The sequence below is a fragment of the Petromyzon marinus genome, chromosome 49 (assembly GCF_048934315.1).
Source record: "Petromyzon marinus isolate PM22_M1 ecotype Great Lakes invasive population chromosome 49, UKy_Petmar_22M1.pri1.0, whole genome shotgun sequence".
Lineage (NCBI taxonomy): Eukaryota > Metazoa > Chordata > Hyperoartia > Petromyzontiformes > Petromyzontidae > Petromyzon > Petromyzon marinus.
Window position 1 is genome coordinate 2492556 of NC_133715.1, and position 26243 is coordinate 2518798.

At 46.5% G+C, this 26243-nt stretch overlaps 1 protein-coding gene across 2 annotated transcripts in view; it reads right to left on the reverse strand.

Moving 5' to 3' along the window:
- The window catches only part of LOC116953008 (uncharacterized), a 97152-nt gene that overhangs the window by 7955 nt on the left and 62954 nt on the right, over positions 1 to 26243 (reverse strand). For both annotated transcript variants that reach the window (XM_032972817.2, XM_032972818.2), the window contains exons 13-21: positions 25976 to 26121; positions 24680 to 24806; positions 24482 to 24514; positions 23469 to 23584; positions 22961 to 23087; positions 21966 to 22105; positions 17104 to 17227; positions 15419 to 15577; positions 13559 to 13718 (exon numbers count right to left, since the gene is read on the reverse strand). In XM_032972817.2, coding sequence (XP_032828708.1) covers positions 13559 to 13718; positions 15419 to 15577; positions 17104 to 17227; positions 21966 to 22105; positions 22961 to 23087; positions 23469 to 23584; positions 24482 to 24514; positions 24680 to 24806; positions 25976 to 26121 — 1132 coding nt within the window. The remainder of the gene's footprint in view (positions 1 to 13558; positions 13719 to 15418; positions 15578 to 17103; positions 17228 to 21965; positions 22106 to 22960; positions 23088 to 23468; positions 23585 to 24481; positions 24515 to 24679; positions 24807 to 25975; positions 26122 to 26243) is intronic.

The following is a 26243-nucleotide window of genomic DNA, read 5'->3' on the forward strand; positions in this document are numbered from 1 at the left end:
TGCGGATGTGTATGCTTTAACTTTTAACATAGCTATTTCTGTGACCAGTCACAAGCTAATCATTCAGCCATTTCAATGCTAAATTTTATGCTAATTCCTTCGTCAAGGCTCTTTGTTCCTCTCACACAGCTTAAAAGCCGTGATCTGAACGTGGCCCTCTCACTCCAGCGCTGTCCTACCAGACAGTCTCGCTCCCTTCACCTGATGAAGGCCGCTTGTGTTGTGGCCGAAACGTCGTGAGAATATTATTGTGTTATTTTATTTTATCAATTTATTATTTTATTCTCATTCTACGTGACTTTACCGAAAGAACCAAAGAAGATGAATCATTGCAGTCACGAAAGCTTTAAATCGAAACATAGGGAGAAGCCCTATGATGATGTCACATTCAGTGGGTATTCCCTTCAAAGCTGAAGTATCCATTTGCATCTACTGGGGATTCCGAGATGGATATTTCCGTTGAGTGGATTGGACCTTGATCTCTTTCCATTGGACTCAATGCCCACGGCAAATAATGAGTAATCCCAAACAGCACTTAGTGCAGACATGTTTTAAGTGCGACAGTTACCAAGTAAACATCATTAAACAAGTGCCAATTATTGTTCCAGTGACTCAAGTCTTTTTTTTTCATCTATTGAAGTGGAAAACCAGAGAAAGGCAGGTGGCATCGTGAGCCTCGGAAATTTCAGCAGACAAATTGGTGACATTCCTTCGGGCTGCCCTTTGACTATAAGGACCTGGGGACATGCACTTTCGTCGTGATACAGAGCCATATTCAAGAAAAAGGATGTTCAAAAAAGTTCTGCCTGGGATGTTTGGCCAACTATTATTATTATGTACCAGCACTGCCTGTGCATGTATACAGGAGTGTGGGTTCGACCCCGACCCTGACGCCTGCTGTGTATTTGGAGTTGCAAGTCATTCTCTTCCTGTGGTCGCGTGGATTTCTCTCTGGGTCCTCCGGTTTTCCCTCCAGATTTTTTGAATCAACATGGCTTTTGGTGTATTTGGTTGCAATAAATGTATACCCGTGATAAGCCACTTCGTTTAGCTATAATTTGTGATGGCCTGGTCGCTTCTGAAAAAGAGCTGTAAAGCTCAGTGGGTCTTTCGTGGTAAAATTAAAAATATCCCAACATTTTTTGCTCGGGATCCATGACTGGGGTGGAGGGGTGGGCGTGATGCCCGCCCACCCACGCTCCAGCCAGCCAACTAGGAAGCCAGACAGTATAACTTCATAAAATATATTAGTATGTTTGCACATTTAAACCTTGAGTTTCATAACGTGAGGAATGGAAAGACCTCTGCACGGGTCTGTTTATGCCAAAAAATATTTGTTATCTCAAAGTAAAACAAGACGTCACAGGTCACAGGGCTAGACCAGCGTGTATAATCAAAGAACCAGACATATCACTGCACAGATCTTATTTAGCAATTTGGAAGACGTCCAAATTGCCCTGTTATTGATTAATCGGCCAGTGACCTTCACAGTGATTTCTCAAATGCCTGAAGCACTGCGGGGGGGGGGGGGGGGACTCAAGCCCCTTACCTTCCTCCACAGTTACAATCTTCGGATGCCACAATCATGCCAACGCATCACTTGTTCACTTCTTCAAATAAAAAAAACGGCATAGACCACGCTGGCGAGATGTTACCTACCTCACCTGGTATACAGGAGGTCGTGGGTTCGATCTCAACCCTCACGCTTGCTGTATATTTGGACTTTGCATCTCTCTCTCCCCGTGGCAGTGTGGAATTTTCTCCAGATCCTCCGGTTTTTCCCCTCAACATTTAGAAACATGCGTTGAGAGTATTTGGCTGCTATACATTTCCATGTGATAAGCCACTTTGTTGAGCTATCCTTTGTGGCCAGGTCGCTTCTGAAAAAGAGCTACATAGCTCAGTGGGCCTTACCTGGTAAAATAAAAAGAAATAGTTTTAGTTTTACCTTTATATGAACCAGCCCTGTAAGTGAGTGAGGTGGAAGCGTTGGGGGGATTGGAGTTTCAAGTTTCATTTATTAGTTATAGCCCTGTGAGCCATGCGGCTCTTGAGACAGGTGCAACCGCAACAAACAGAATATGAACAGAGAAACATCTTAAAGCGACGACGCGCAACAGAAACATCCTGGATAAATCGGCAAATCTTCCAGAAAAAAACCCACGATATTACAACACTGCGTGCAAAAATGCCAGTGTGATGCAAGTCAAACAATAACAACCATACGACAATTTAGATTAAAGTTATCAGGCCAACCCCACACTTCTGCAAGAAACATGGCTTCACCATGTTTTCGAAATCACCAAAATAAATCTATAAAAACAATGTAACAACAGTAATCATAGGAACTGTGATTCAAGTTTAACAATAAACGATATACATAACATGTACAACCAAACTTGCAGCCATAGCTGGCATCTTGACACTCCCAGTGTATGATGTGTGAGTGAGTCAGTGTATGATGTGTGAGTGTATGATGTGTGAGTCAGAGTATGATGAGTGAGTTAGTGTATGATGTGTGAGTAAGTCAGTGGTAGTGTGAGTGAGTATATGATGTGTGAGTCAGCGTATGATGTGTGAGTCAGCGTATGATGAGTGAGTGTATGATGAGTGAATCAGTGTATGATGAGTGAATGGGTCAGTGGTTGTGTGAGTGAGTGTATGTGTATGTGTGAGTGAGTCAGCATATGATGAGTGAGTCAGTGTATGAAGTGTGAGTGTATCACGGCATCCTGCCCGCCATCACGGCCTCCTCCCCGCCATCGCGGCCTCCTCCACGCCATCACGGCCTCCTCCACGCCATCACGGCCTCCTCCACGCCATCACGGCCTTCTCCACGCCATCACGGGAAAAACCGTCCCGAGTTGACGAGGACGCAGAAAAAATGCAGCGCGCAGGAGGTGGCTGAACACCCTCTGATGAAGGCTCAGCCCCACGTATAAACTATTGTCAGGCCACGAATATTAATACTGTACGACTAAGCAATGGCGTCGCAGTCTTTCCTCGTACACAATAGGGGGGGGTGGGGGTAAGAGCTCAAGTCGAACGAATGAGAGCTAAATAAGGTCATGGCTTTAACTCATCCCATTTAGCGTCGGACATTTGTTCAGAGTTTAACAGTGACCGTGTTGTGCCACCCGCTGAGTTTTTTGTTTGTTTAAACTTCATCCTTAAAACAAGGCTACAGCTTCAGAACTGCTTTTTGTGTTTAGTTTGTTGTCCTTCCCCCCCGCACCTCCGATTATCTCGGTTGGCTACGTACGGTGCGAAAGAAGTTCAACATACACGCACATAAAGCATTCCTTGGAAATCAGTAGCCCCCCGTACAAAAAAAAATCACTCGGAAAACATCGCTGCGCTGGGCTGGAAAAAGTATTGCACAAACTACCTTGAACCCAAGTGCGGTGTGATAATGGCCGTCACCTGGCAACCTGGACACAGGTGTGGCGCTGCAGTTACAACACTGCGGCTGCTAATCAGAATTGGTTTGGGGCCCACGCGGTGCAACGACGGGTGTATTAATGTTCTTACCATGACCACCGTCATGGTGATAAATGAAATACAGGGGTTATGGATAATGCTTGGGATACATTTTGTAGGGGTTACACCATCTGCGTTATAGATACCCATAGCGTTGTGAGGTGCCTGTAGAAGACTACAGAAAGTAGGGTTTCCAATTTATCCGTGTACAGTGGAACGTTATTCAGTAACTTTGCTGCATAAACTAATGGCATTTATTTTACAAGCTACTTGACTGTATGACCGAGTGGCTATGAGAAACGTGCATAAGCTCACCTGAGTAATACACCTCTGCTTTTGAGCATGCATGTACGCGGACGGCTCTTTTGTTCATCCACTGCTGGATGAGGGCCTCCCCACGCCCTCGGGTTCATGAGGGTCACACTGGGCCATACTGGTGAGCACGAGTTGGTGTGAAGCCCCCCCGCCCCCCCGGTCGCCTAAGACAACTTGTTTTGAGGTCAACCATCCGAGCACTATCTAGGCTCAACCATGCTTAGCTTCTGTGACCGGATGAAATTGGGTGAATTCCAGGTGATTTATTTTCATAGGCTTGGCCATGTGTGCTGCATTAATTCAGCGCTGGTCAAACAGCTGATCACAATAGAGATTGCGGAGAGTGACTTTAATGATACTAGGCTTCCAACAAAACACTGGTTCCTTCTTCCATAGTTACCCACAGACTCCAGTGGAACATTTGGATACCTATTACTTGCTGTGAGCTAATGAGAGCAGGCCGAGAGGCTAATGTGGGTTTCATTTTTACGTGGACGTGCAGAAGTCAGCCTTTGGCCAAATCACAATGAACACACCAGGTCTCATGAACCTAAGCAGGACGTAAGCCTGGATAGTGCATAGCTGAGCAGCTAATATGCATAGAACAGATGCTGTGCGATACATTGTCAGCAGAGAGCAGTGCATAAAAATACTATTAAACTATATATATTTTTTATTTTATCAGGTAAGGCTCGTTGAGCTACCGGGCACTCTTTCAGAAGCGACCTGGCCATCACAAATGATAGCTCAACGAAGTGGCTGATCATCATGTAGAAATGAATAGTAGCCAAATACTCTCAATGCGTGATATTGATTCTATATGTGGAGGGAAAAACCGGAGGACCCGGAGAAAAATCCACACGTCCATACACTTGTAATATACCATGCTCCCAACAGCTATGTAATATACCATGCTCCCAACAGCTATGTAATATACCATGCTCCCAACAGCTATGTAATATACCATGCTCCCGACAGCTATGTAATATACCATGCTCCCAACAGCTATGCTCCCCACCTTCACCATACCGCTGTAGCCAGCATGGTAAAGTATGGCCAAGAAAACTCCAATGACTCACACCACATGGGGAGGACTTCATCGAGCAGTGGTTTGAAGAAAGGGGATGTACATGGATGGAACAGAAGGTGTTTTAATTCATTGTTAAGGTTTCCGTTGAGCACCAGGAGGAGTGTGGGGACAGGCAGTGGGCTGTGAGAGGGGTTTGCGACCCCCACAAATGTACCGGCCCGCTGCTACCTTTGTTTAAATAAATTATCGTAACGGCGATGGCTCCGGCTGCCAAGCCAAAATAAAGCTGTGCCATGAGGCTACGAGCGGGGTCAGCAAAGGCGCCACAGTGCAGCATTTGCGACTAAATCGTTTAACTTTATGGCATCGCCTGCAGTGTGGGCGTGCTGCCATGCTGGCAGACAAAAGCACGGTCCTGGACCTCGTGGACCGAGGTGCGTCAACAATGGGAAATTTTCGGTGTCCAAGTGGGAGCTCGCAGGGGCAAGCTTTGTGGAATTCCGTGGGTTTTAGATGCACAATGCCACCAGTGGGGGTAGAGGGAGGGAATACATGCTGCGACAAGGAGTAACAGCAAATAACAGCGTTGAACTCTGATGTGGACATCGCCATGCAATTTATCGGCCGGAAGATTTGGGCACAAGGCATGCAAACTTATAAACGTTACAGTTTCTGTTCCCGGTTTTGCATGGTACGCAAGTATGGTAAAGGTGCAGCGCTGCAGTTGCGCACGCACACCACTGCTGGCGGGAAGGGCATCCCCAGTGAACCCCCTTTCATTTGTTCAGGGAGATACACCTTTGACGGAATTGTTTAAACATAAAAAAGGCTAAATAATTTACACTGCACCTGGTCGTAGCAAGTAAAACATTCCTTGAAAAAAAAATCAATGACCATTAAGGGTGATGAGCACGGAGATCTTTACCCATTTTTCCAAGGGCTGTGTTTTTTTTGTTTTCCCACGGGCCTAATCTTTTCCCAAAACCTCCACGTACCGGTCTGGAGACAGACCAGCAGCCCCTTAAGATAACCTGCAAGTGCGTGGCAAGTGCTTGGGAGGACGTTGCTCTCATGGCTTTGCCTGACCTTCGAACAACAATTCCCCGTTATCTATTTCACAATCACTGTCCCCCCCATTTCGTAATTCCTACCCCATTAAGACCTAAGTGACCTTTCCAGAAACGGTGCACCTCTGCTGTGCCGGCGAACTAGGACGGGAGAGGGCTTTAGTAGAGATCAGGAGATAGGCGAGTGTGAGAATTTTAAATACATTTGAGAGTAATGATGAATGTGTGAGTTCAGGCAATATTTTAAAAAAATATTTGTTTCGTCTTTTCTTCTGAACCACCCCACACGCACATTTATTTCCAAGTGCGCTATTGTGGTCACGTCAGGAGACAAATAATGTGTTTAGAAATCTCAGCGAAAACCTTTGGTACCTCCGAAAATTCCTTAAATTTGCTTTCTGCTCCCATTACACAGTCGGAGGTGGGAAGTCGCACTTCCCCATGCTGCTACGAGACTGTCGGATTATGGAGCCAAAAAAATGCAAGCGCAAAACCAAACGTGATGGGGTTTTATTGCGTGCAGCCATTGGTGGCTTGGGTTTGAAGCCAGAATCCCAAACGACGTTGGCTAAGCGCCCTGACCTCTGAGCCACCTGTTCACCTCAGCAGTTGTTGTTATACCCCTCTCTCTCTTTGTGATATTATACCTGAAGTCTGTGGTCAGCACAAGAGAGACTATGGGAAAATTGTCCTCCTATGGGCAGGACTTTAGCACACGCAGTCACTTAAAAAACACGTGGGGCCCACGCCAGCAGACACACAAAGCGGCAGAAGTCTCGGGCCCAGAATTCGGCGTGTGAGTGCAAAAACTGGCGTTGTAAGCGATACATTAGCAATTGCAGCCGTGGCTAATGAATAACCACTTAAATTAGAGCCGGTGATGAAAGCATCTGTTTGTGAATCTGAGGGTGGGGTTCAGCAAAGACCGTTTGTATTACTGGAACTGACGTCAGTTCTTTAAATACATTTTCAGTTGCAATGGAGGAATATCAAACAAGCGCGTGTCATGCGGCTGCGAAGCTTGAACCTTGCAGCCAATAAAACGCCTCTCAAAATGGCCACATACTGTATTTTTTTTTTACCCAAAAAACGTTCAATGATTGTCGCAACATGTACGTAATGAATAAATATTACTCACAGAAAGCACGGAATGGTCTGTTCTACTAATATATAGTTAAGGTTTGCCTATGCACCATTATTAATCTAAACCATGCATGTTGCAGAAACAGGAAGCCCACCCTTATATGGTCTACAAATATGATTTAAGAATCGAAATTTGTCAGCAGAACAGGGTGGCGGCTTTGCCTGACTATGAATCGTGAGGACCACTACACCCGAGCCGGGGCCTGTGACTGACTGACTGATTGAATCATATATGTCAGGGTGGCGAGATGTTAACGACCTCGCCTGGTATACAAGGCGGTCGTGGGTTCAAGCCTGACCCTGACGCCTGCTGTATATTTGGAGTTTGCAAGTTCTCCACGTGGTCGCGTGGATTTTTCTCCGGATCCTCCTGTTTTTCCCTCCACATTTAGAATCAACATGCGCTTAAGAGAATTTGGTTGCTATAAATGTCAACGTGATAAGCCACTTCGTTGAGCTATCAATTGTGGCCAGGTCGCTTCTGAAAAAGAACTGTATAGCTAACTGGGCCTTATCTGGTAAAAAAAAAAATGTTGTCATGCTGCGGTTCAAATTTCCTGGATGACAAATGAGAGCTAAAAAAACAGAAAAAAAGAACACGGCCCCCCTCTTTCTTTAACAAGCCTCGGTCAGGAAATGAGAGGGCTTTCCTTTTGAGTTGAATGCGCCGGCTTGAAGCGTTATCATTCTCAGAAAATAACGGCAAACGGTAAACACAGCTGCAGCGTAAGCCTGTTCAAAGACAGTCGGTGAAAAATACAGATTGGGGCCACATTGTACGCACGGCGGCGTGGTCATGTTCAGCCAGAACAGAGAATAAAAAAAAACATATATTAGTTTCGAACAAACATCAAACACAATTTGATTGCAAAATGAAAGCGTCTGACGGTTTTTTTCAGTTCCGAATGCCACGCCAAAGTGGCTTATCATGGCAATTAGGTGCTAATAGAACATTAGGAATAATTTGGAAAGACCAAGCACCTGATACTAATAAAAAAAAATAACAGATGACAAATGCGCTTATATTCAGGCAAGAGCCCTTTGAGACTCGAAGTTTATTTGACCTCAGGAGTCTGGGTTGTAATCGGGCAAAACATCGGAAGCCATTGAATTTATACATCTGACACATTAGACTTTCCAGAAAGTTGGATAAAGAAATTTTAATAAAAAATTCAGGTGTATCATTAGACCTCCTTTGCCAGTACCAAAATGTAATAATAGGGTTTTTCCCCTTTTTTCTGGCAACAAAACTGAAACCTTTTTACAAGGATTCATGTCTACATTAACCACATTACCTGCAGTCAAAATGCAAAAAAAAACATACTATGATAATATGTGCTTTCTTTAAAGAAAGCAGTCCCTTGATGTGGACCAATCAGTTTCAAGGGCAATGCATATATTATCATAGTATGTTTTTTGTTTGCATTTTGACTGCAGGTATTGTGGTTAATGCAGACATGAATCCGTGTAAAAAGGTTTCATTTTTGTTGCCAGAAAAAAGGGGGAAAACCCTATTATTATAAGTGGAGTGTACTTCATTTGCTTTCAACGATTTCCTAATTTCCAGTAAAATGTATGGGAAGGTAACAAAAAACTTGTTGATCAAATCAAAATGCTCGGTCCAATACTATGTGCACGGTGCTTTGTCTCCACCTACTGGCCAGCGATTGTATTTTTTTCTTAAAATTGTACACGTCTAAAAAGTCGCCTCCGCAGGGCCAGCAAAGAAGTGAGCTCAGAGGTCAAAGGTGCTGAGCCAGAACCTGGTAGCTGCTTGTGATTAAATCGGTCTCTCAAGTGTAGGCGAGAAAGTGATCTCAGTTCAGCCACCGATAATCACAGCAACAACAAAAAGGCCATGCCATTAAACAAGTTTGCTCTTCACTCATTTTGGCTAAAGTCCCAAATCTGATAAATATAAAAAATATTTTGGTTTAACTATCACGTGCTAAGTATTATGTTTCTGCATCCAGGTGTGTGGAATAGTGGTGACTGCAAGTGAACTAAGAAGTAAATCTGTGATGTCCACTGCTGAAATGATGCCCGAAAGAACATTCAGGGTAGAAACTGAGAAAATGCATTCTGAATTTTTTTTAATGTTGTATTACTTTTCGCGCCACAATAAATTTTGATTTCCATCTGGTCTCGCGCTGCCGCTCGCCAATCGCGAGCGCCTCCAACGTCCCTCCCAACCTCAACAGCAGTGCACGGCACACGGACTACAGCAAAGAGCAGCACTTCATCGCAGCATTTGCAGAGTGGCGTCCTCTAGCAATGAAACCAAGTTACTTTTGGGGAGGGTGACCACCGCCTCTAGGCAGCCAAATACGCTGAACACGTGTTTCCAAATGTGGAGGGGAAAAACCCGGGGGGATCCGGAGAAAACCCACACAACTACGGGGAGAACATGCAAACTCCAAATATACAGGCATCAGGGTTGGGTTTGAACCCACAACCCCACGACCTCCTGTATGCCAGGCGAGGTAGTTAACATTTTGCCACCATAGCCTGGCTAGATCTCACTTAGCCAGCAGCCTTATAAGTATTTTATCATTACTACCATGGTTACTGTTTCCACAGACTTCAATCCATGCTGCCCTTTCCTTCACACTACTTGACTTTGGAATTTCCTTCCGTCGTCTCTTTTCACAGGTTTTTGTAACCTCGCTCAACTCAAGAAATATATGAACTCTTCACCGTTACATCTTCAAAAGTCGTGTTAATTCCTGGCTACTTAGCGTTTAGGGGCTCAACAACCATGTTGAAAAATATGAGTCACAGATGGATGTTTTGCCGATTGGTCCGAACGTCTGAGTACCATGATCCCGCAATGGGGAGACCTTCATTCTTCAGTGCATTGACAAAGGGCTGCACATTTTTGAAGAGCATTTTTGAAAGTGATATCACGGATAACGTCAAGTGGTTTTGATCACGGTATTTCACTCTTATTTTCCTTGATTTGCAATTGTTAACAGTTTTTTTCTGTAACTGTGCAATGTATTTGTTTGCACTTTCCAAGAGACTGAAAAATTACGATATAAGAAACCGGTTCGGAGTGAACCGACCTTGTTAGACAAAGTGAAGGAGAGACGACCGCAGTGGTTCGGACCACGTTACGAGAACGAGCCAGGGCAAGACCATCCCCGCAGCGCTTGACGATGCGACGCACAAGTGGGAGAAAAAAACGAGTCGGGCAAGACAGAAAACCACGCGGGGCTAGATTCAGCGGTACAAGACCTAGGAGGTGACAGGTTGAGATCGAGCGAAGCAGCAATACTGGCTGAAGCAATAGAACCACGGTGGAAATTTATTTCGCCTGGCCATCGCTAACGAGCGAGCCGAAGCGACAGATGGAGATGATGAAACACAGGTCTCCCTTGATGATTAAGAGACTTGAGGCCTCAGCAGAACCTCATGTACACCCCTTTTGAAAATCCACTGCTCGATGGGGGCCTCCCCATGCCGTATGGACCATGGGGGCTTATTTACCAGACTTCACCACACTGATTTCGATTTAAAGCTTTCGTGACTGCAGGGATTCATCTTCTTGGTTCTTTCGGTAAAGTCACGTAGAATGGAAACAAAGTAATAAAAATAAAACATGATAAAATAAAATAAAACATAATAAAATAAAATAATTACTTTGTTTCCATTCTACGTGACTTTACCGAAAGAACCAAGAAGATTCACCGCACTGGTCGTCAGGGATGATGAAGGTGGAGAGCAAAGATGTGGGAGCATAGAAAGTACATTACCACATTTGATGTATTACTGCACTGCTACGATCCCTTGCCTGGTCATGAAGACCCGATGCATATACATTTGAATCATTTGGCAGGACCCGGTGGGTTCCGCAAAAATCAGGTCAATAATTATTATTTTTCAGTCCGCCCACTCGTGATCCCGACAGCAACGCGCCGCCCGCCCAGACTCGCGCCAACAAGCGCCAGCAGCAGCAGGCGGCGATCGACACGATGGGCGCCACCCCACCGGCCAATCGCGAGCCCCGGGGGGCGTCTGCCGCAGTCGCGCGCGGCGACGACGCCCTCCGGTCAGCCGTAGATCCTCAGCTTCTTTGCCAAGGCGAGCCCGCCCCCCAGGCAGTGAATTTAACGTGTTTATGTAATTTTTCAACTTTTTACGAAACTTAGTGCCCCGAGTAGCTCTCGACTAGGCCAATCGATTGACACTAGTTGTGTTGTCGGTAAGGCAAGACTCGTGTCGCTACGTGGTTTTTTCCCACCCCGGGGCAGTGATGGGACCCCGGGGTCCCGCCAATTGCTTCATTTGACGGTGTTATTGCACTGGGCCGTACCGAACACATCAGTGCACCACAAGATATTTCCACCGTGGGACGGAATTTCAGAAATTTAGCTGGAAGAATGTTTTGTGGGTTGTTGTTGAGGGCCGCACCCACAGAAAAAAGACCCTCGGTGGTAATGAACTCATGCACAAACATGTGCACATTCCATCCCAAAGACAGACACCAGGCAATCATTCAAGTGTCCACGCACGCCACCAACTGCCCATAAATTACTGAGCAGAGGCAATTGTGCATTTGGTGAAAACATTACTTTTAAACACCCCCATGATTTTGCATTAACCAACAAGAGGAATTGTTTAATGGGCTCTTAAAACAACACTGAATAAATTAGAGATTGATAATGACCTGTAGTTATACAGTTGTGGTTATACTATCAAATGTATGTAATAGTGTAGAGGGTTTGTTTGTCAATCCACTGCTGATGAATGTCTCCCCATGCCGTGCCAGTCTTGAGGATTGTTTGACCATACTTCACGATGCCGGTCACTGTGGTTCGGTGAAGGGGCGGTGGTCAGGACTGGTTCATATATCACCACTTGCTACTGATGATGTCAGCTGTTGCCTGGAATCGAACTCAGGTGGCCTGGTTTCATATCGGAGCACACGGATCACCGCGCCACCGAGTCCCCATATAATTTATGCACAGCACTCAGGATGGAGACGGCGATTGAATTCTGTCATTTTCAATGTTGGCACTAGCTCTGGGCTCAGAGATCATATGCATCACAGAACCACTGCAGGAGCGGCCGAGTGCCTACAGAGGGCAGTGAGAGCAAGTGGCATGGGAGATGATTTCCCACGGATCGATTGTCATCTTCCCTGGGAACTGCAGTTTGTTTCCTCTCTTGCACAAACAATACTCCAAGGCGGAACCGGCGCGGAATTTCAAGAAACTCCATCCTGAAACTGACTCTTGAGACTCCTCAAGGCTTTCCTGAGTAAACAACTCATAGATAAAGTGGCCGAATCTCAGAGTGGCCTCCGTCAAAAGTTTCTAATATGTACTGCCCTTTGCCAATCCACTGCTGGATGGGAGATTGAGCATACTTACAGTTTAGGTACCATGGCTGGGAGAGGAATGTAGGTCACCGGGTTCACAGCGCAGTGCACTAAACCACTAAGCCAACATTGCCCCAAGGTAACTTTTTTTTAAAATGACAATTAAAATTCGTTACTCAGCTGGTACTGTGGTTAGAGCTAGCAGTTTACAAAATGGCATGTTCTGTTTACATGACAAACCTTACTAATTGGCTGTGTTGGGTGGTGGCGGGTTTAACGGCACATTTATATATTTACGCGATCTAACCCAAAAAAAAACTGTATTATGGAAGAAGAGGTATGCAAGTTCAAATCCCCGTTGAAGTTCCACTCAGCCTTTCATCCCTCTGGGGTGAATCAAATTAGCATCGCTATTCTATTGATGGACTGGCTCCCTGCAATAGAAATGTGGAATGTACACAATTGCTTCTAAGCTCTAAATGAGCACTGCCATTGCTTGCTTGAGCAGGAAACAACTTTGACCTTTTTAATATTTGAAATAATTCACTCATCATTGAATTACTTGACATTTGAATTCATTCAAGTCTCAGCCACAGCTGACATCAGTGGTTAGTGACATCTGCAAGGGCCCTGGGCATCCACTTCAATTGCGAGTACGATCAAATAATTATCATGGCCGACAGGGCATGCATGGATAGTCGTTTGATAAAGGGCTATAAGTAATTATTTATAATTTTTGAATGTATTCATTGATTCCCTTGATATTTGAATACATTAATTTATCGTTGATTCATGAGATTTAAAAATTCATCTTCGATTCATCTCACACTTACATTAGACGGTTACCGCATCGCGCGCTTTCAGATGCGCTTCTGCGGCCATCCGGAACACTCTTCCTTCCGATATTAGGAAGCCACTGGAGCAATACACCTTTAAATCATCGAGATTGAAAACTCGTTTCTTTAGAACTGCTTTTTGTGTTTAGTTTGTTGTCCCTCCCCGCACCTCCAATTTGCACGGCTGGCTACGTACGGTGCGAAACATGTTCAACATACGTAAACAGATTAATATAATAATTAATTCATGAACTTTACATTCATCGGTGGATTGACTTGGCATTTACATTCGTGCGTTCCATTCGTCGGTCAGCCTTCCACGTGACGATGGATCGTTGTGCAATCTGTCACCGCTTTCGCTTACCCTGAACGTCGAGCACGAGGTCGTCACGGAGGCGGCTGCCGATGGTGCCGTCACTGTCGATGTACCACCGCTGCTGCGGCTTGCCGTGCTCCGGCCACAGCACCACGCGAGTGCCCTCGCGCGCCATCCCGCCCACCACCTCTAGGCATGCCTCGCTCGCCTGCACCATGCCACGAGCCAGCAGATGCAAACATCGACCGTCCAGTCTCTAATCCGGCGGTTCTTAACCTGGGGTGCACGCACCCCCTGGGGGTGTGCGAGATGTCCCTTTCAGGGGGTACAAAATGTGGCCAGATTTTTTTAGAAAGGAAAATCGTCGAAACACAAATTAAGCGCAGGCACGTAAGTACAACTGCTTTGTTTCATCAAACCGATGTATTTATTAACATTGTAAATTTTTTTACGATTGAGAATCAAAGGGGTGCAGGCTGCAGTTAAGGTTAATAACCACTCCTCTAATCGTCCTTAAGCGTTTGACTCTACATCTCTGGCCTCTCCATGTCTTGCCAATATATACTTGTTCTTTAAGAGATCTGTGTTATTTTTCGGAATGTGTTGAGGTTTTTATTTATTTATTATACGTCTTTGTGCACCCACTGTCAACAAAGTAACACCAACGTATTACAGGTCGTGCAAGCAAGTGCCGATAGCTACATCTATTAACATCTCTTCGAGGCTAGTTTTGTTTACACATTGCTGGCATAAAAATGGGTCTTGTTGCCAGAACCAATCCAGCCACCATCATCTCCCAAGTGCTGACGTTTATACTCTGCACAAGGTACTCTTTTAAGGCCAGGTTGCCCTATGGAACGCACTCAAAGGTCCCCCGTATAGCCTTAACAGACTGCTGGGGCAAGTGATGTTAGTGAGCAGCTATGAAGGCTGGCACGGCACACGAGGAGGTGGGGTGTGGCCAACACCACACTCGGCCACCACACCACGCCAGATACCCATTTGAGGCGGAGGTGAAACTAGGTGAGGTGAGGCCCTGCAATGGTTCAGATAATTGTCACTGGTGTTGGCTGTGAGCGGGAATCAAACTAGGGTGGCCAGGTTCGTGGTACAGAGCACTAACCACTGCACTACCGCTCCATACCATGTATTGGAAGGCCCAGTACATGTTCTGACACCACTTGCCACTGATTTTGTGCGTAGTCTGAAATAGGATTAGAAGTGCAGTGTGTGGACCCACTGTAGCACTGCTCAAAGCAGAGATCCCCCTCGCATAGGCAAAGACAACTGTTGGGGCAAGTCCTGTTTGTGAGGACCTATGAAAACCAGGACGGTGCGCAAGGGGGTGTGACCTGCAACTTATCAAGCCTTCTGTGTATCCTAAGTCCCGATGTTTTACACCCACCACAGCAGGTACTCATTTTATGTTGAGTCCCAGGACTGGTAAATAACACTGATGTTGACCGTGGGTGAAAATCGAACTCGGGTTGACGGGTTTGTAGCGAGGTGCATTGATCACCGCAAATACCGCTCCCCACATTACACAAAGACAAAGATCCCCCGTAAAGCCTGAACAAACTTTTGGGATAAGTGCTGTGAGCGAGCACCTACGAAGGCCAGCATGGCACACGAGGGGGTGAGTGGCCAACACCACGCCCGGTCACCTTTGTCTGCCTAGTGGCGATGTTTACACATGGTACCAAGGTACTAATTTGATGCTAAGTCGACCTAGGGGATGCCCAGAACCAGTTCGGATAATTTTCACTGGTGTTGGCCGTGAGCGGGAATCGAACCCAGGTCACCAGGTCCATAGCACAACACCCTAACCGCTGCACTCACGTCCGCCACAACACACACATACACACGAACACATGCACGCACGCACGCACGCACACATTTCGTACGAACCAAGCTACGCAGGAATCCATCCTGGAAGAGCCAAAGCTGCGTGGATTTGCCGCAATCAGGGAGAAGGCAAACGGACACGCCGCGCGGGTCCGCCAGGTCCCCCTTCACGGTCAGTACGCCGTCCTGGCCCTGGTTCCTAACACGCACGCACACACCCGACTGTGCTTGGGCAGGGGGGGGGGGGGGAGAGGAGGGGGTGGGGTGCACGCACACACATTACCGCTGGCCCTCTCCACCAGCGCGACATCTCCTCAAGCCACTTTGTTGGCAACCTCGTCGCTGGATGTGCTCCGCCAGTTATCCTCGGCAACTGCCTTCGCACCCAGCGACGTTTCGTATTCATGACATTTTTGTTCATAAATAGCACAAGGCTACCGCGAAGGCGCTGTGTTTCACAGACGAGTATAGTCTGTCAATAGGGGGGCGATGTTGCCGCATGGGTAACTTATGGGATAATTTTTTTTTTTATTTGGTAAATTTTGATCGTGTTGCCAGCACACAGTGGCCTACTCGTATTTGAGTCATGTCACGGAATCTTAAACGTGCACTGTGACACAGTCGGTACGCAAATTATGGTTTTCTCCAGCCAAGGCCCACTGAGCTATATAGCTCTTTTTCAGAAGCCACCTGACCACAAATGACAGCTCAACTAAGTGGCTTATCACGTGGAAATGTATAGCAGCCAGATACTTTAAACACATGTCTCTAAATATGGAGGAAAATACCGGAGGACCCGGAGAAAAATCCACGCGACCACGGCGAGAACATGCAAACTCCAAATATACAGCAGCAGGCGTCAGGGTCGGGATCGAACCCACGACCTCCTGTATACCAGGCGAGGGAGTTAACATCTCGTCACTGTCACGTGACGCCCATACACCTGCAGTACTAACCAGGGCAGCCGCTGAGCTCGAACCGCAAACATCTGCAGCCAGCGTTAAAACCCGCGATCGCCCAACCATGTCGGCGATGAGAAGCATAATCCTCAGTAGGTCCCACTCGGTGATACATTTTTCCAGGAAATTAGTGATGTTAATACGATTGTCAGTGAAGTGCCTTTCATTTTAGTCAACAGTGAACTATGAGAGTGGACAAAATCACCCAGCAGGAAATGACCCTCCAAAAGACCAAAGCACAAGAGACTATGAAGAGATTAAATTAACAACTTCTGAATTGAGAAGCAGACAATGATTATTTAGTAACGTTATTAGGGACCCCAGTGCACTGACACAGACCAAAAATGGTAATTAGCTTCAGATGTGTTTATCATTTTTGTTTACTGAGTTCACTGATTGGCTGATTTGATAACATTGGCGAAGAACTGGGTTAGGGGAAATTGCATACCCCTCATACCAACGTACTTTTTTTGTATGTTTTTACTAATAATAGTTATTCTTTTTATTCAAGAACCCAGAACACAGACATGACAGAGGGAGGTACAAATTACGAACAAGTGTCAAACTCGGAACAATAAACCCTCAAATGGGGGGCCGTGTGGAGCCAGCATTTAATAACTGAGAGCGTTTGACAAAAAGCTTAGACTGCTCTAGTCGACGGGCCTACGAGAATTACTCAATGAAATCCACAGACTGAGACTTGATTAAAACTCCGCAAGGTTGCCATCAACTAGACCGGGACTACGACTAGAACTCAAAAGCGTTGACTCCATCAACACCGGTCCCCACCTGTTTCAGGGGCCGGATGGAACCGAGTCGGCCCCAGGAGCTCCGCTGCTTCCAGTCGGGGGTTTCCGACGGCTCCAGCAGCAGCTGACGCCCTTGGAAGTTAGGGAACTCAAACGCCACCCAACTGCACAAGTAAAACAAAAAAAAACACAGGGTGATATCGTGAGTCGAGCATTCTTCTAGAGCATGGCTTCGCACAGCCAATCACACGTAACTCCGTGCGCCCGCGTCTGATAGCCAAGGCGCGGCTCCTCGGAGGAATCTGAAGGACGTCTTCAATGCCCCCACCGAGCTGGCGAGCTTCACAATGTTTTCGCGCGTGCAGTGCCCTTCGGTCTGCTCCCCGTGACACCCGCTTCCTCCTCTGAATGTCCACTTGAAGCTGCCATGGGTGCTATACGGGTCAGTTGCTTGAGGGTGGACCATCGTGTTCGTGGCAGGTTTAAGCCAAGGGGGCCCTCAAGGGTTGGGTTGGTGCCGAGACGTTAAATTGGGGCGTCACTGTTCGACCACAACTGTCACGATTGTCCCTTGGGGTTGACAACTACCGTAGTGGTGAAGAGGCGGTGCTGAGATTACAGACGGCGCCCTTCAAATTGTAACAGCAAAAGTTAATTGTTCATGTTTGTTGTGCAAAGCGCTTCTGATGAAAAGAGGCAAACATTGAAACGATTGCAGACGAACAGCAATTGATTTGAACCATCAAATTGCCTCAATTCAAATGAGACTTGGCATATGTATGCTACTTCTGGGACTGGCTCAGCCAGTTTGCTACAGTACGGAAGCTCACAGCTGTGTTGGGTGCGATGGTTATGCATGCCTGCACAATCGTTCCTCAGTCATGAGCTCCCTATTAACACAACGTGTATGAAAATACAATTTAGATTTGGAAAATATTGAACGAGGTAGGTATACATGCGCATTAAAAGGCCCATGGGGATTTCAAAAATAAGAATAGGAATCGTATTATTTAGGGGAGGGTTGAGGGGGTAAGAGGCTGTAGGGCGGACAAGGAGAAATTAGCGTATGGTAAAGTGAAGCTGAAGATACTTTGTAGAAGGGAGTCAGTCATACACAGAGGGAAAAGTGAAGGTCTTGAGGATTGTCACAGGTAGACTTCTATATTTGGGGAGGCAGGGGTTCGCTTTGTCCCTCACATTAGGAATCGCGGGTGCATATAATTAATTCGTTTATTTGTAATCTGAATTGTGAACTGCAGAAAATAAATTGACAAAGCTGTTGCGCCCCCCCCCATACCCTCCCCCCCACAAACTCCGTCCATGGTCTTGAGCATAGAAAAGTGGGCAGGGAGTCGGCAGTGCAGTCAAAGGGCTGGAGACTTTCCCTATTACAGCGGCAGTGAAAAAGGAGCAACCTCCCATTCGAGGTGGACCTGGGTGGGGGGGCTTCTACATATGGCCTCGGTCTCTGGATCGGAGAGCGTGTGAAGGGGGGCAAGATGACGTGGGAAGGGAAAGCAGGGGTGTGACTCCACAGTAGATCTTGTGGAAAATCGCCACCTTGGTTGCGATGCACGGCAATATCGCACTGGCTAGATACATGGGCTATTGGTAGTAAACTGTCCTTTATCCGTAAAACAAACACAGATAAATACGTAAATTATGCTATACAAATGTTGTTCACCTACTTAGAATTGGGGTGAAGAAGCAGAAAAAGTGTCAGCGTTGATGTCTTTTCCTTTTTTGAAAAAATATATTTTGCAAGAACCCAACCGTACAATCTTCTGACCAAACAAAATACACAACACCGAACGGAACCAGAAGACCGGTTGTACTAATACCAGAGACGAGACGTCAAGAAACGGCGACTCAAGACGGCTCGGACACGTACTCGGAATGATGGACCAGGATCTTATACCAATAATTGGCCCTCTACGATGGACACCACCGGGCAGAAGGAAACCTGGGAGACCGAAGACCACCTGGCGCAAGACCGTGAAGGACGAGCCGGCAGCAGCGGTCAACCTCTCTTGGGGCAAGGCTCAATACGTTGCCAAAGACAGGAAGAAGTAGTGAAGGGCCTCACGTCCAATAGGAGATGAAGAGGATCAACTCACCAACTAACCTGACAGTCCTTCGAGCGGCATACCTGAGAACCAAACGTGCAACGAACAGAGGTATCGTGCTTTTGGGTATGGGACCTATAGGGGAAGGTTGACTTCGCCTGCATGCCACTGGGGGGGGGGGGGAATGACTGTGTGACACGTATTTATAATGGGTGATATTGTTTCTTAAAGTAATCCGCCACTGGGTCTCAAGTGAAAAGGGCGCAAAAGGTGTGAATAAGCAGGGAATGCCACATATATTAACATGTTCTTCCTTAAATTTTGATTTAAAGCTTTCGTGACTGCAGTAATTCATATTCTTAGTTTTTTCGGTAAAGTCACGTTGAAGAGAAACAACAAAATAACAAATTATATATAAAACAATAAAAAATTCTCACGACGTTTCGACCATAACTCAAACGGTCATCATCAGGTGTGTTGGTTTGCATAAATTTATTTTTAAAAACGGCACATTTATTTATTTATAAAAAAAACGTTGGCGTCACGCGCAGCAATTGGCAGTTTGCCCAGGACTAGTCCATCTATTTTTTTGAAAAGAGGAGGGAGACGAAATTTTTTATAATGTATGCTGTCTGAAAGCCACTGTAAGCGTGAACAATCAATCAAGAACTGAAATGATTTATCAAATCTTTCCAATGATTGCTAAGATAGAATCCATCTTCTCGGTTGAAATTGTCTCTGTGCTTGTATATGTGGATAGCCTCATGAACGAATCTCTCATGGAAGCCAGATGGCTTACAAAGAACCTCCGTCTTGGAAAAGTCAATGGCATGTGAGCCTACTGAATTAGAACAATGATCTGCTACGGCCGAGGTGTTGGTCCTACCGTGTTTAAGGTCTGCTTTATGTTCATGAATGCGGTCCGAGACATGGCGTTTGGTTTCTCCAATGTAACTACTACCACAGAGGCAACTTAGTTTGTAGACACCAGGGTATTGTATGTCCGGAATCACATCTTTTACAGACGGAACCAGATCACGGATTTTATGTAATGTGTTGAAACGGACCTGGATCTTGTGTTTATTCAAGATTTTGGAGATCTTTTTTGTGATCCCAGCAATGTAGGGTAAAGTGATGGTTTTGAAAGGCTCCTCAAGAGGGTTCTTCTTCATGGTTTGAGTGATAGCTTTGCGGATTGTATAGTCTGAGTAACCGTTAGCCCTAAGAGCTTGGTGTACGTGCTTGAGTTCACTGTTTATGTGTTCCTGGTCGGATATGCATTGGGCTCTATGATACAGAGTCTTGATGAGAGAATTCTTCTGTGATGGTGGTGGAAACCGGATTCCCACCACCATCCATCACAGAAGAATTCTCTCATCAAGACTCTGTATCATAGAGCCCAATGCATATCCGACCAGGAACACATAAACAGTGAACTCAAGCACGTACACCAAGCTCTTAGGGCTAATGGTTACTCCGACTATACAATCCGCAAAGCTATCACTCAAACCATGAAGAAGAACCCTCTTGAGGAGCCTTTCAAAACCATCACTTTACCCTACATTGCTGGGATCACAAAAAAGATCTCCAAAATCTTGAATAAACACAAGATCCAGGTCCGTTTCAACACATTACATAAAATCCGTGATCTGGTTCCATCTGTAAAAGATGTGATTCCGGACATACAATACCCTGGTGTCTACAAACTAAGTTGCCTCTGTGGTAGTAGTTACATTGGAGAAACCAAACGCCATGTCTCGGACCGCATTCGTGAACATAAAGCAGACCTTAAACACGGTAGGACCAACACCTCGGCCGTAGCAGATCATTGTTCTAATTCAGTAGGCTCACATGCCATTGACTTTTCCAAGATGGAGGTTCTTTGTAAGCCATCTGGCTTCCATGAGAGATTCGTTCATGAGGCTATCCACATATACAAGCACAGAGACAATTTCAACCGAGAAGATGGATTCTATCTTAGCAATCATTGGAAAGATTTGATAAATCATTTCAGTTCTTGATTGATTGTTCACGCTTACAGTGGCTTTCAGACAGCATACATTATAAAAAATTTCGTCTCCCCCCTCCTCTTTAAAAAAAAAATAGATGGACTAGTCCTGGGCAAACTGCCAATCGCTGCGCGTGACGCCAACGGTTTTTTTTTATAAATAAATAAATGTGCCGTTTTTAAAAATAAATTTATGCAAACCAACACACCTGATGATGACCGTTTGAGTTATGGTCGAAACGTCGTGAGAATTTTTTATTGTTTTATATATAATTTGTTATTTTGTTGTTTCTCTTCAACGTGACTTTACCGAAAAAACTAAGAATATGTTCTTCCTTACTTAGGAAAAGCACGGTTTATCCGCAACCCGGAAGAAACTGGCTATGCACGCGGGCTCGGAAATTAGAGCACTCGGATCAGTGAAAGAAACGCCAATCGGAGACATTCACATTCACCGTTACGAGAAGATGGCGTGGACAAGGTACATTGTTGAAAGGGATTATGGACAAAGCTTAGTATGCCCGAGAGGATGGCCACTGCAGAGATGGTGGAGCAGTGAGATCAGTTCAAATGCAGGAGTATGATAGATTGTGGTACCGCATGACTGCATTGGATGGCGAAGATTTGAAGGAGGCCTTCCATTGTTGGAGGCATTCCTTTGGCCACTGTCTATACAGAAGTGGATAGAAAACGGCAGCAAAGTGGAAAGCCAGTGACAAATATCTGATCATGATAATGAATAGGACTCATCCCGGAGAGATTCCAAGATCCCCACGGATGACGGGGAGTCAGCTGCATGCGTACTACGGGGAGTGGATCGCCGCTTACAGCCCGCCGTGGACGTGGAGCGAGCGCACGCAGCCTCCACCGCCGAGGGTGTCCAGGCTCGGGGTCGCCTCCTCCAGCACCATCTCCCGGCCACGGAGGTCCTCGTGCGAGAAGAGGCTGATGGACGGCTCCGAGAAGACCTGCGCGAGCGGGCCGCATTGCGCAGTGAGACGCAGGTGCTCGCTTGCGTCTGTACCCTAGCTTCTTTTGCCAGACACCTCTCGCTCTCGTAATAATATTTGTGTTTTTTTTCGTTTAACGACCACGTTTGCTGGTTGTGCAAAATTCCTCAAGGACTCTGTTGCTTGTTGGTTTCCACAACGTCGATGCTTTTGTATTATGCGTTCATTGCTGCTGCTGCTGCGGCTGCGTCTGCGTTTACGCACCTCCGATTAGCACGGTTGGCTACGTAGGGCGCGAAAGAAGTTCAACACACGCACATACACGCATACTACGGATCTCCGTTGTAAAATATCCAGGAAGCTGCCACAACGGGACCATCCATTCAAGGAATCAAATAAACTCGAACCGAAAAGCGCAATGCAGCGTAGATGAGCGCTCAGCTCATGCTTCTGCGCAAGGGTCGATGCATACTGGTGAAGCAAACAGTGTCGATATCTTACACAAACTAAAGCTCCCAGCGTGTGGAGGGACATCCTTTCGAACAATACACTGAATGACCGGAACGTACAGCGGAGAGCTACACAGCACAACCGCAAACACCTACCTAGTAATACAGCAAACATTATTTGATTAATTAATAGAATCAGGGCTTCATTTCACCTGCGTCTCTCACCAAGCATACCTCTCGCTGTGGTTACACGTCACGTGGCTATGCCAGTGAATCCGGAACTGGTTGTAGGGCTGTAATAAGCAAATGACATGCCGTGGTGTGGAATCGGTAGCTACTTAAGCCAACCATGCTAATTGCACCTCTGATTAGGACGGTTTGCTAAGCTCGGTGCGAAAGAAGTTCAACATACATACATACTTACGATAGGAATTGGCCGAAGAGACTTGATCTGAGCGTCGAGCGAGAAAAATGCTTCTGGGCATGAGTAGCAGCCCTCCTCCAGAATGAATTCCCTCCCAGAGAAGTCATCATTGCTGTATAGGACCCAGCTGCACAGAGCACAAAACACAGCGAAAAGCCCACTGAGCTACTTGAGCTTATTTTTCAGAAGCGACCTGGCCACAAATGATAGCTCAATAAAGTGGCTTATCGTGTGGAAATTTACAGCAGCAAATTCATCGAAATAATCTAAACGCATGTAATGTGGAGGGACAAAAAATATCCACGCAACCACAAAGAGAAGATGCAAACTCCAAATATACAGGCGTCAAGGGTTGGGATCGAACGGCCGACCTCCTGCATACCCGGTGAGGAAGATCGCATCCCAACAACCTTGGCGCCCCTCACACCACCGTGGTGCCCCACCTTGGGAGAACTTTTCACCGTATGCCTGACGTCACAATGAGTAAAGGGCACAGGCACGCACTTACCAGCCCTTCAACACTCGCGCGGAGCCAACCGTGGACCAGCCTTCGGGCAGGGTCTTAAAATCGGCATCCGCGAGGCGATGCATCCCTGAGAAATCTCTCTGCGAGTACACCTCCATCTGAACACACACAAAGGAACGGGGAGCGGCGTTGTAAAATGTGTCCGAGGGAATACACGTAACGTTCCCACGCACAACCATCCTTGCCTCCCCATCAAGGGAGCCGATGAAAGAAGCAGCGGCTTGTCACAGGATTCACCGATTATATGCAAAAGTGTGAACACGTGTCAGAGAATGTGTGACTCGGTCAAGAGAGAACGTGGCTGAAAAAAAAAAAACGCCCTCGTCTTGTAGACAGGAGCCTAGTCTGTGCATGCTTCACTTACCGGCACAATTCAGAGTCTTCCTCGATAACAAATACTTTTCAGTTATTTTTATAATCACGCGTAACACATCCTGGCGCTGAAGTGATGCATTAAAACTTAACGGCAGTCACACCACAAATTGTTTTTCTTTCTCATTTAACGGAGAGTAAAACTGCAAGGCAACAGGGTGGAGACCGAAAAAATAAATAGATGTAGAAAGAGATCGTTCCAAACGTTGAACCACAATATGAAGAAATCGCGGAGAGGAGGAGGAGGCCTAACGGCGGGATGAGTGGCGGTGGACGACCAGTGAGGCAAAGACCGCACGTGAGTCGGCAGAAAAATGCCAGAACGGCTTAAAAACTTGTCAGAAAGTCTAGGCCACACAGCCCGGGTGAGCTGCTTGTTGATTGGGCTACATCTTTGTTCAAATGGAAGCTCAGCAGATGTTTATTTAAAAAATGCAAAGATAGTGACATTGGTGTTGAGTGTAGCCATTGACGTCTCGGGGATTTTGTGCAATATCAAGACTTGGTCACGCCCTTACCGCATGCCATTTGGAAGTCGGAGAAAAAAGAACCGAAACTGAATTTGGGGATGGTTTCTTTATTTGAGAAGATTCAACAACAACCTCAACATTATATAATCTTACCTTGGCTTTAGAACTCATTTCCACACTTCGCTCCTAGAACACAAAAATAAAAAAGCGCAGAATTAAAACCAACAAGGAAAGCGTCCCACTCGCACGATGGCCCACTTGCCACCATCTCAATTTCAGCTGTCACAGCAAAAGGATACGTACGCGTGTGCGGTAAGAGAGCCAGGGGATTGTGCGAGGGGCGAGTCTCACCAGTCGGACAGGCCTAATGGAGGACAGAGTGGGACCTTGGCCACCCCAGTCCGCCGGTGTTGCGTAATATCCTTTCTCCAGGACGAACATCTGGCCCATGAAATCCTCGAGCTCAAACGCGACCCACCTGTGCGCGCAACGCACACACACAGAGCAGCCAGTAACACATACACAGAAAGGCGGACGTTTTAATTAGAAATTGCAGTGTAATATTTGACGCGTTCTTTCTGTACGTATGTATGCAAGCCGAACTTCTTTCGCACCAGTACGGAGCCAACCATGCTCATCGGAGGTGCAAATATATATATATGAGTAAGGGATGACAAACCATAAACTCTGTTGGTAAAACGTGCATCGCTGTAGCTCACTTGACTCTTCTCAAGTAATACAGATAGACCTGTACCAGCAAGGCAAAAAGCCAAACAGGTGCTCGGTTACCATGACAATCCACTTGCGCACCTTTGACCCAAGTTCAAGAGATCGCCTCTTAGGGAAGTGTTCTTCGCAAAATTTCAGAGGGAGGCCACTTTTTCCAATAAGACATCATCAGTGTGAGGACCGCCACACATTTGAAACCATTGGGAGTTTGACAGCTGCACGATCATGATGATGATGTGGTGTCAGGGGCAGCACTAATGGCCACTAGGGGGCCACCAGTGGCGAGTGGGCCTTGCAATGAAGAACAACCGTGCTAGGGGGTAGCTCGGCCAAATATTCCACATCCTGGAAGTTACCCACACTTTACCCCACCAAACGTGACCTGTCAATCCACTAACTGTGATGTAGCCATTCACACTGCTGGGTGAACAAGAGACTATCAGGAATAACAAAAAATACTTTTTTGTTTTATATCTACACAAAACTAAACTTTTTTATTTTACCAGGTAAGGCCCACTGCGCAATGGAGCTTTTTCAGAAGCGACCTGGCCACAAATTGATAGTTCAACGAAGTGGCTTATCACGTGGTAATTTATAGCAGCCAAATACACTAAACGCATATTTAGGAATGTGGAGGGAAAAACCGGAGGACCTGGAAAAAAAATCCACGCGACCATGGGGAGAGAGACACGCAAACTCCAAATATACAGGCGCCAGGTTTTTGGATCGAATCTACAACCTCTTGCATACCACGTGAGGGAGTTAACATCTCGGCAGCGTCGCGAACCAGGAGATCAAACCGGTGGACCAACTGGATTGCAAGTCCAGCATGCCGACCACCCATTCACCACGGCACGATGTGAAGCCATTCCTAGAGCGAACGCGTGCAGGGGGTGAGGGGTGGTGGACGTGACTCACACGCCGCGCTCGACGGAGATGGAGGTGGTGGTGGGCGCGTAGCCGACCGCTTCTACGTCCGTCAACGAGTCTCCCTCCACGCTCAACTCTCGGCCCTCGGGTGAGCCGGGCAGCTCCAGGAGCACCACCCGCGGCTCCGCAAAGTCCTGCAGCGCACAACATCGACAGCAGCTTCCGATGAGCACGGTTGGCTTCGTACATACATACGTACACACAACATACAACAACAAGGATCCCCCCCCTATAGCCTTGTAGCCTCAACAGACGA